Genomic DNA, 10,797 nt, shown 5'->3' with positions numbered 1-10,797 from the left:
GAATCCTATCTACATGAGCATCGGTAAAGCAACATCTCTCCGTAGGAGAATCCTTAATGATCCCTTGGCTTTTCAGGGGACTATCCTTCTTGGAATCCTTATGTGGAGAATTCCGGAGCAACATGTTTGTGACGGAACAGAAACAGAGACGGAGTAGAAAAAACAGAGCAAAGAGAAGGAAGAAGGGAAAGAGAGAAGCAGAGGATACCTGATCAGTCTTCGGTAGCGGTTATAAAGGGAAGATATCTCGAATTTAAATGCAAAATGATCCTAACCCTATCTCCTATTTATAATGATGATTTGCAGGGATTATCACATCTATGACGTAATGATCACAATGGCTAGTCCATGTGTAACGGCTAGTTATTCGGAATCGCCCGTTAGAGATAAGATCGAAACAAAATATAACTCGTCTATTTACAATTAACTCCTTATATTTTGGGGGCAATTGTTAGGGCTGGATTTTTACTATAAGTGATCCTTATACGTGATCCTAACCAGTGATCCTTGTTTCTTTGGCAGGCAGTGATCCTCAGCCGGACTTCAAGATCAGGATCATGGGACGTTATGGTGATCCTTATACTAACGGTCACCTTCGCTTACTACAATATTATTTTGCAGGAACATCTAGCAGGATATGCTCTAGGCATCATGATCAAGGAACGCGTTTTCACAATTATGGCAAGAGCTAAATTGAAGACGGACGTTGTACCGGATATAGAAACTAGGCTTGATCTAAGAGCAGCAATTTAGGCTAGATTATCTTTATTTCTAAAGGGGTAATGAGCTGATATTTAGTCATTTTACCTAAAATAGGTCACCTACACATGTATAAGTACCACTCTTCTTCATTCGGAAGAACACACACGACATACGACACAACTCTCAAACACTTAGACACTCAGTGATCCTTGTACTCAGCTCATTATCATCCAAAGTTGTAACTACATTTTCATTATATTGAAGTTGGTGATCGGTAGTTGCCATCACCCGAGGTTTTTTATGCCGGAGATCATACATTGATCAAGGGCTTTTTCCTCGTATAAATCATTGTGTCTTTGTATATTTCACATTGAAGTGATCCTTTACTTTTTCTACAAACCAAGCATCATACCCCGTTTACTTAGAGTTTGGTTGCATTATCCTTGTGTGATTTTTGACCAAAACAATACTTACTTGACATCGTGACAGAACCTGAGGATACTTCCTGAGAATCTTGGGTGGTTATCTTGAAAGATCTTGTTTCAGGATCAAGCCTCTTGAATGCGGCGAGTCTTTCTTTAGCAGCAGGAGTCAGTCTAAGATGTGAAACGGAGATAGCTGCACAACAAGAAAGCAAAAGAATGTCAGTGATCCTTATATCAAAGGATAAGTTCTCTGGTGATCCTTCTCAGGATCCTCCATTCTACCATGGGTAGCCCACTCCTTGGGTAGATCCTTCCCATCAGGGATAGAATCTCTCTTGACAAAAAAGAAACGTCGCTTTCAGTTGGTATCATTTTTGGTAGCTTTGAAGATCAGGTGTTCCTCACCAGGTTTACGTTTGAACAGATAACGATGGGAACCAAAGGTAGTGAGCTCATACAATTCTCCCAGTTCTGCCATGCCTAAGTCTATCCCCTCCTGCTCGATGATCCTTTCAAGGATGTACAAAACCCTCCAGATCATCGGCATGGCTTGGATATAAGATATGCCGGTTAGGGAGAAGAAAGATTGGGTGAAAGCTGGAAAGGGATATGTGTAGCCTATGGTGAACGGGGTAACAGGAAACGCAACCCAGTTATCAGAAATATGATCGCTGAGGGCGTTGGGGTCAAACGATTTAAACACAGTGTTTGCCGGAAAGCAGTAGCGGATCCTATCAATTTGCGGATCGGAGAAGCAACATCGTTCTTTTATGGAATCTTCGATGATTCCCTGGCTCTTTAGCGGGCTGTTCTTCGTGTGATCCTTAGATGGGGAATTCCGGAGCAACATTTTGAACGGAATAATGAAAAGAGAAGGAAAACAGAGCAAAAGAAGGAAGAAGATGAATACCTGTTTATCTTCGGAATGCAGTTATAAAGGGAGTAACTCTGGATTTTAAATGCAAACGATCCTATCTATATCTCCTATTTATAATCATGATTCTACAGGGGTGTCACTTCTGTGACGTCATAGTTGCAATGGATAGTTCTACATCAACGGCTATATATCCGTTAAGTTAGTTACGGATAAGAGCAAGAAAACATAACTCATTCATTTTACATATTACTCCTTATATTTTGGGGGCAATTGTTAGGGGAGGATTTTCTAACAATTAATGATCCTTACTTGTTATCCTAATAGTGATCCTTACTTCTGTGACAGATAGTGATCCTCAGAAGACCTTCAGGATCAGGATCATGGATCACCCTAAGGATCCTCATACTAACGATTGTTTGTTCATGTTTCGTATTGTTTTGCAGGAGTAATAGGCTTGACTTGGTCTTGGCAACGTTACTATGGAATATTCCACGGGTATTTCGCACACGTTTGAATGGAAATGGACGTTGTGGAGAACGTGGGAGCATGACACAAAAGTCGGATAATTTGTTAGCTTAGTGAGCTCTTAAAGGGGTGACGAGCTATTTTTAGAACACTTAGCCATTTTCAGCTACATACACTCTCGTACTACTGCACTCTCGAAGCTTTCAGCAAACACTTAACAGTTTTCACACACTTTCACACAATTAACTATAGTGATCCTTGTACCTAGCTCGTCACTATCCGAAGTTGTAAACATTTATTGATTTATTTGAGCTTGGTGATCGGTAGTTTCCATCACCCGAGGTTTTTTATGCCGGAGATCATTCATTGATCAAGGGCTTTTTCCTCGTATAAATCCTTGTGTTGTTTGTGCAATTTACATCGAAGTGATCCTTATTATTGTTCTTCATTTCAAGCATCATTCCCCATAACTAAGAGTTTGGTTGCATTATCCTCATTAGATTTTTGACCAAAACACTTGTATAAATAGATCACACATGTTAGTGATTTTTTCATCACACACACATCACATTTTCTCTTGTATGAATAGATTTGTTTGTGTGATCAGCTGAGGGGAAGTTAGTAGGGCCAATTAAATTTCAAAACATTTGAATCTATGATGATTAATGAAAAACAATCGTTGATGATTACTTCAAATTTGTAAATATTGTTGTGATAATCAATATCTGTTTGTTTCTAAAAGTTGATGATTACTTCAAATTTGTAAATATTGTTGTGATAATCAATATATGTGTGTTTCTAACAGTATGTTTTTTCTAGCTTCTTGCTTGCTGGTTTGTTTTAGCGTTCAAAAAAAGTCAAAATTGATACTCTACTCATATAAATCAAGCTTGATTTAAGTTTTACTTCGAGACTTGGGTTCGACTTGCTTCAAGCCCAATTGAACCCAAGCTCGTCCTAACACGAACCGAGGTTAGGTTTAAAGTAAACTTGCCAAACCCTTCGTCTCGAAGAAACTGGAGGGAAACTCCATTCGAAGAGTTGTAGAATTGGCGGTTAAATCTTCATATCAATTCGATTCAGTTATCCACTCCTACTTCCCCCAATCTCATCCTTCAATTTTCAACTTAGGGTTTACCCTTTACATTCCAACATGACAAATTCAGATCATCCTCTTCAAATCAACACCAAAAGACCTAAATTCACCGTCAATTGTACAGCATCTATACACATAAACACCTTCGGCACACCATTAATATCCAAAACCACCGGTTCACCGACTGATTTGATCCGTCTGGAGCCGAACAAACCGTGCACGATCGGCAGGGACCCTCGCCGCTGTGAATTTGTTTATGATCATAAGCAAGTTAGTAAGCAACACTGTCAGATTTACTTTGATGCTAATAATAAAAAAGTGTGTGTTGTAGATGGAGTTATGTGTTTTACTTCTAGTGCTAGGGTTTCACTAAATGGTGTGTTTGTTGATGGTGTTAGGGTTGGGAATGGTGAGGTTAAGGAGTTGTGTGCAGGGAGTGAGGTTTCGGTTGTTTGTGGAAATGACGGTGGCTGTCGCGGTGGGGGGCGGTTAGGGTTTGTTATCGAGAGGATTGTTTATACGGAAGAGGTTGTTGATAAGTTCGATAAGTTTCGTTCGGTTTCGCGTAATGTTGTTGGTGAATTAGGTGGTAGTAAAGTTGTTGATAGTTACGATAAGTTTTGTTCGTTTTCGCGTAATGTTGTTGGTGAATTAGGTGGTGGTAAAGTTGTTGATGCTGGTTTGGTTTTAAGTAAGTGTCGAGAGATATTGTCTAGTGATGATCCTGTTTTGTGTCTTAGGGAATGTGATATTAATGCTTGTGAGTTAAGGGCTAAATGTGGTAGTAGAAATAGGTTGAAAAGTAATTCTTGTTTTACTTCGGGTGAATTTTCTTCGCGTTCTGCGTTGAAGTTGCGTTCTCGTGAAGGATTAGCCGTCAATGATGATAATAATACTTTACATACATCTTATGCACATAATTGTATAGATTTAGAGTCGAATGCTGAGGTACTGTGTTGTAGTGTTATTGATGGTCGTTTACAGCAACCGGTAAATGCCGGAGTCCGTATAGGGAACTCTGTTTCTAATGATAAACGTAGTGAGACATATACTTGTGAAGAGAAATTTATTCAATCGGATGAGTGTTTAAAACCAAAGAACAGGGGTGTTAGTGTTCCTCCACCAGGGAATAAGTTCTATCTAAACCGCCTTCATTTTATGGTGGATGATCAGTCGGATGAAGTTACCGTCACATTACCAGAGCTTCTTTATCCTGTTGAAACCCTTAAACAGGTTTTCATTGCAACTTTTACAAGTGATTTATCATGGTAAGGTCTGCACGTTTAAAAGATTCTTATTAAATATGTGTCTTGATGTTGCTCTCGTTTTAAAGGATTTTATTTTCTTAGGTTCTTATCTTACTGTGAGATTCCTGCTCATTTACCATTATCAGTTGCTTGCCATAACGCCGAAAGGTGTTGGAGTTCAAGCCCTGACAAAAGAACCTCAAGACCTTATGCAGATTTTCCGAACTTAGTTGTTATGTAAGTCGGATGAAGACGTTGATGACATTGGCTTATTGACCATGATTGTTCGCTAACTGTTCTGTAATATAGTTTCTTTGTGATATCAGATACCCTCAGTTTCCGGAGGTCATATCCTTCGGTAAGGAGAAGAAGAAATTCGGGATTGCTTGTCATCATCCGAAATTGTTTGTGCTGCAAAGAGATGATAGTATTCGTGTAATCATCACTTCTGCCAATCTTGTGTCTAAACAGGTGACATTTTATATTAATCACATGCTTATAAGTTACAGTTATAAGTTTCTTTACCTTTAACGACATCTGCATTACCTAACAATCGATCTTTCTAATAATCCAGTGGCTACGAGTGACAAATACTGTTTGGTGGCAAGATTTCCCTTGTGCAAAGGTGTCTGATTACGTATCTCTTTTTGCTAAATCATCCACCGATGAAGTAAATCTAGATTCAAAATCAGATTTTGCCGCTCAACTTGCTGGTTTCATGGCGGCTTTATTAGTTGGTGTTCCTGATCAGGCTCATTGGATATTGGAGTTGACCAAGTTTGACTTTAGCAATGCTTCTGGACATCTGGTTGCTTCTGTACCAGGAATATATTCCCCCAAACATCCATATATATCAGAATCCTATCATTATTTAACAGTAAGTACCTACTTTTCTATTTCTGCATCTTTATCTGTATATCAATGAGCAACTTGACATCTATTTTTTATTTTATTTATTTCAGGGTCATCTTTGTACATCACAACCTCTGAAACGTATGTTGCTTGGCTCCGTTGAAGCTTCTGTTGTTGGTATAAGCCACCTTTTTCGAACCTCAGCTGATTCAAACGGAGCATTGCTAAAAAGGTTGGCCCGTGCTATTGGAAAGTGCCACATCAGCGCATACGGGTTGCTGGAGGTCGTTTTAAGAAGAAATTTGAGTATAGCAGCTGATGCAAATGCTATAAGTGTTGCTATATCTGACACACAGGAACTTCCCGATGGAGGCAGGTTTTGATATTTCTATTTAAAAACTTGAACATAAATTAGAGTTTTTTATTTTTTTTATTTTTTTATTAAAAGTATTTCACTCATTGCTTTAGGTTGCATTCAAGTCGGGTTTCTACCCAGAGATGTTGCAAAATGGGTCGCTCCATTATCAGATTCGGGTTTGTTCGCCTTTTCTGCGTATATTTATCCAAAAGAAGTGCTTGCATGTGCTTTAGAAGGAAGCAACAACAAAGCACACCTAATTCTATATGTATATCAGGCATGTTTGTTTTTAAGCTTAGTTGAACATATCTAACTTACGTTTCTATTTGTTATGTTAATTTTTACACATTTTAATTTCGGTTTGGCTTTTGAAGGGCCCTAATTTTGTAAACATATCGAAGCTAGTCTCGCCAGCTGTTGCTTCTGCAATGTGCTCTCTTGTTGCATCAGTTCAGAGGTGTTCTGGCCTGTGGCGACTTCATGAGGTAATTGTCGTTAATTTCAAATAATTCTCATCAGTATTATTTATTGCTTCAAAAAAAAGTTAATTTGTTTTTGTTGTGTTTTAGATTTTGGGTCACTACAAATGGCCTGAGCAGTGGGAAACTGATTTTACTTTTGGTGAGTATACGAAACCTGAATTTCATTTATAATTTATGACTAAACTTTCATATTTGTTAATGCATAAAATGCCATTTTCGTCCTTGAAGTTTGGCCAGGTACCGCGACTTTCGTTCAAAGGTTTATTTTTTTGCATCTGAATCCAAAAGGTTTGAAATCTTGCCATTTCATCCGGCTCGTTAACTCCATCCATTTTTCTCCGTCAAGTCAGGGGTATTTTCGTCTTTTTTGTTAACTTAAAGGGCAATTTGGTCTTTTGAATATTTGTACATTATGCTAAATGCTTGTACATAAAGTGAAAAAGACCGAAATACCCTTTAAGTTAACAAGAAAGACAGAAATACCCCTGAGTTACCAGAGAAAAATGGATGGAGTTAACGAGCCGGATGAAAAAGGCAAGATTATAAACCTTCTGGATCCAGATGCGGAAAAACAAACCTTTGGACGAAAGTCGCAACACTGGCCAAACCTCGGGGACGAAAATGGCATTTTACTCTTTGTTAATTATAGGCAAAATTGCACTTTTCGTCCTTTATGTTTCAGGGTTTCTGCAGGCGCTGTCCTTTAAGTTTAAAAATTACACTCTATGTCCTTTATGTTTGCAACCTGTTACAGGCGGTGTCCTTTATCATCAACCCAGTTAACTTTTGATGTTAAAACCTGAGGGACCTGAAATGAGGGACCTTTTATGTAAAAAAGTGAAACATAAGGGACCTGAAATATACACTCTTCTTCTCCGTTTCAACAGATCAAAAACCTTCAAAATTAAATCATCTTTCCCTCATATCCACTCTCTCACCTTATCTAAAACTCAACAAACACAGACAAAAAAAATGCAGAGTTCATCTTCAACACCCTCTCTCTCTCGATACAACTGCAGACAAATACATACTCCCTGCTCCTCACCCTTTCGATCCCCCCCTTCCCCCTCCGACGAAACAACCGGCAAGGAGCAGGTGGCTCCGACCACAGCCGACAGCTCCCCCTTCTTCTCCGTGTACCAGACAACACCCACACCTCTCTGTTTTAGATGCAGCCGGCCACCACCGTTTGGTGGTGGCATACGGCGGTGATGGCACCAAATAAGCGGAGAAAGAAAAGGAGGAGAGAGACGGAGTGAGATGAGAGAGACAGAGTGAGAGGAGAGAAACGAAGGAGAGATAGAGACGACGTCGCTGGCGACGTCACCGGCGACCAACGCCGTCAAATCAACGGCGACGACGGAGGTGCTCGACGACAACAGTAGCTGTCGGAGCCATAGCAACTCTGTTCAGGTCGGTTCGGGAATAATGGTTCAAGTTTACAGGGTTTCCGGTTCAGGTTTCGCGTCACGACGGCTCAAGTTCGAGTCAGTTTTGGGATGTTTTTGAGCAATCAGTTCAGACACGAGTTCAGGATTAGTTTGGTCCGAGATGTTTCAGCTTGGTTCGGATGATGTCGGGTTCACGTCAGTTTGGGGGGTTTACAAGAAACAAGGGTACCGTCGGGTCTCAGGTTACGGGTCAGATATGGTGTGGTGCAGGTATGAGTTTGGTTCGGGTTCAGTTTGGATGTGCGGGTCAACTCGGTCGTATACTCGGGTCAAACCCCGTCACGAACGGTTCAGACACGAAGAGTGTATATTTCAGGTCCCTCATGTTTCACTTTGAAGGTTTTCGATCTGTTAAAACGGAGAAGAAGAGTGAACTGATTTTGTTAAGGCTGGTGTAGTGAAAAGTTTTTTTATGAGAGAAGAAGAGTGTATATTTCAGGTCCCTTATGTTTCACTTTTTTACATAAAAGGTCCGTCATTTCAGGTCCCTCAGGTTTTAACATCAAAAGTTAACTGGGTTGATGAGAAAGGACACCGCCTGTAACAGGTTGCAAACATAAAGGACATAGAGTGTAATTTTTAAACTTAAAGGACAGCGCCTGCAGAAACCTTGAAACATAAAGGACGAAAAGTGCAATTTTGCCTTAATTATATTAATCTGTTTATCTTCTTAAGGACTTATGTTTACTGTGTTCTCCTTTTTAGGCTCTTCTTCTGTTGGGGCTGTGAATGCACCTTTTCTAGCTGCGTTTTCAGCTGCAACTGGAAAACGTTCTTTGCAGCTCTCTGAATCAGAAGAGTCTGATCCAGATGTAAGTATCAATGGTCTTTAAGCTGTTGAGAATGTATGTAAGGTTTTTTTTTTTTTTAATTTTTAATTATTTTTGAATAGTGGGGCTGCTGGAGTGCTAGTCAAGAATTGAGAAATCCGTCTATCAGAATCATTTTTCCGACTATTGAGAGAGTAAAAACTGCAAGTTGTGGAATCTGGGCTTCAAAATACATTCTGTGTTTCTCACAGGTAATGTATACATCCTTTTCACTAGCTAAGTTATTTAGATGAATATGGGCAATGTGTTATCATAATTACGTTAGATATTTAGATGCAGCAAGATGAATAGTTTGGGTTGATTTTTGTCAGTTTTTTTTAATAAAGTTAGAGCCAGTAAAGTACATGAAATTGAAGAACACTCCTATTCAAAATTCAATAGGAAATTCATAGGAGTAGAAGATGAGGGCAATTTGGTCATTTTACATGGACAAGGGACAAACAATAAAAAATGCAAGTAAACAGTAAAAGTAGTGACCATATTCATTAATAGTTTCGATGAGGGACGGTATAAGTATTTATATACCGCAGTGAATATTCATGTAATTTACTCTTATGGTAACAAAACGTATGCACGAAAAGTAGATTTTGGGAAACTCAACTGCTCTGTTCCGTTTCTTCTATGTCTTTTTTTTATTTGAGACAAAACACAACCAAAATTGACTTATTTAAAAATCTTGTCACTTTGTTCAGTATTTTTGAAGTTTAACTGCATCGAACATATTGCTTATAATAAATCTGCATTTTAGAACAGCATATGCGGCAATAAGAACTGTTGATATTAGTAACATATTTATTGCAGCCTCTTGGAATTTGATGTTAAAACTTGAAACTGCATTGTGTTTCTTTTTTCTTAAGTTTCAGTTCTGCTTCTTTTAAACTTTGACTAGTCAAAGTAATTTTTGTTTTCTACCAACAGAAAACTTGGCTGAGGTTGAAACATTTGGGGATACTTCACGATGCGGTTCCTCATCCTATTGATAGAATCGGGCATCCCATGCATGTTAAGGTAGCAAGAAGACGGTTCCAATCGAGAACCGGCACATCATCATTCGGATGGGTTTATTGTGGTTCACACAATTTCAGTGCAGCAGCTTGGGGCCGTCCAATTCATAGTTCCGGCATGAATTTAAACGAAGATTCTAGAACCAAATCAGTATTAGGCTCACGACTCCACATCTGTAACTATGAATTTGGTATCGTTTTCGTCGTACCGCCATCAGAAAATAAACATTACGCCGACAAAAGTCATTCGAATCTGGATGACATCACTTTGCCATTTGTCATTCCTGCTCCTAGATACAGACACATGGACACACCTGCAACAAAGTTTGCCATGAACAATCTTGTACGGCAAGAAAGAGAGAAAAATGTAGAACCGGCGGATGTTGAAGAAGAAATACCCGATGAAGAGGAAGAAGTATTAGAAGTACCGGATGTTATTATTGAGAAGGAAGATGACAAGGCTTATGCTGAAAAGCTTTGGGGTTTAAGTTGATATCGAATTTAAGAGATAATTTGGGGTGCTCAACTTTCATCATTCGGACTACAAATCCAGCAACCCGTGTTGTTGGGATTCTGAAACAAGTAACCCGTCTTCCATTCGGGTTAGGAATCTGGTAAAACCTGTTTTATGTTCGGGTTATGAATCAAGTAACCTGTTTTTTATTCTGGTTATGAATTCAGTAACCCAGTTTATCATCCAGGCAATAATCCAGTAACCAGTTTTTATTTCGGTTATGAATCCAGTAACCCGGTTGAGATGACAAAGCTTTGATTCTTTCTGGCAACAATTTAAGGGTCCATGGATCATGGATCGATAGTTTCTATGACGATACAGATAGCAAACTCCTTTGTTTTATAGGTTGTGGATTCTTTCTTCATTACAATTAACTTTCAAATATTTGAATTTTTTTACATGATTATTTTTGTAACGATTTAGGATTTAGGTCACGAGAGTTTGATGTGTAAATACTTTGTAGATTATTATGTTTAATAAAATAGAGTAAATTA

At 38.9% G+C, this 10,797-nt stretch overlaps 1 protein-coding gene across 2 annotated transcripts; it reads left to right on the top strand.

Annotated features, from left to right (window-relative positions):
• Positions 1–3,396: 3,396 nt before the first annotated feature.
• LOC110941668 lies at positions 3,397–10,797 on the top strand. 2 transcript variants are annotated; one of them, XM_035990300.1, is made up of 12 exons: positions 3,397–4,833; positions 4,915–5,049; positions 5,139–5,283; positions 5,387–5,689; positions 5,775–6,036; positions 6,133–6,299; positions 6,397–6,507; positions 6,592–6,643; positions 8,661–8,767; positions 8,848–8,976; positions 9,704–10,307; positions 10,360–10,797. In XM_035990300.1, the coding sequence occupies exons 1-11, from the start codon at positions 3,623–3,625 to the stop codon at positions 10,280–10,282; spliced, it is 3,201 nt and encodes a 1,066-aa protein (XP_035846193.1). In that variant the 5' UTR covers positions 3,397–3,622; the 3' UTR covers positions 10,283–10,307; positions 10,360–10,797. The 2 variants fall into 2 exon arrangements, with proteins under 2 accessions (XP_035846193.1, XP_022039024.1); XM_022183332.2 differs by having other exon boundaries at positions 9,704–10,797.

The sequence above is a fragment of the Helianthus annuus genome, chromosome 5, assembly GCF_002127325.2.
Source record: "Helianthus annuus cultivar XRQ/B chromosome 5, HanXRQr2.0-SUNRISE, whole genome shotgun sequence".
Classification (NCBI taxonomy): domain Eukaryota; kingdom Viridiplantae; phylum Streptophyta; class Magnoliopsida; order Asterales; family Asteraceae; genus Helianthus; species Helianthus annuus.
This window is presented reverse-complemented; position numbering and strand designations above follow the sequence as displayed.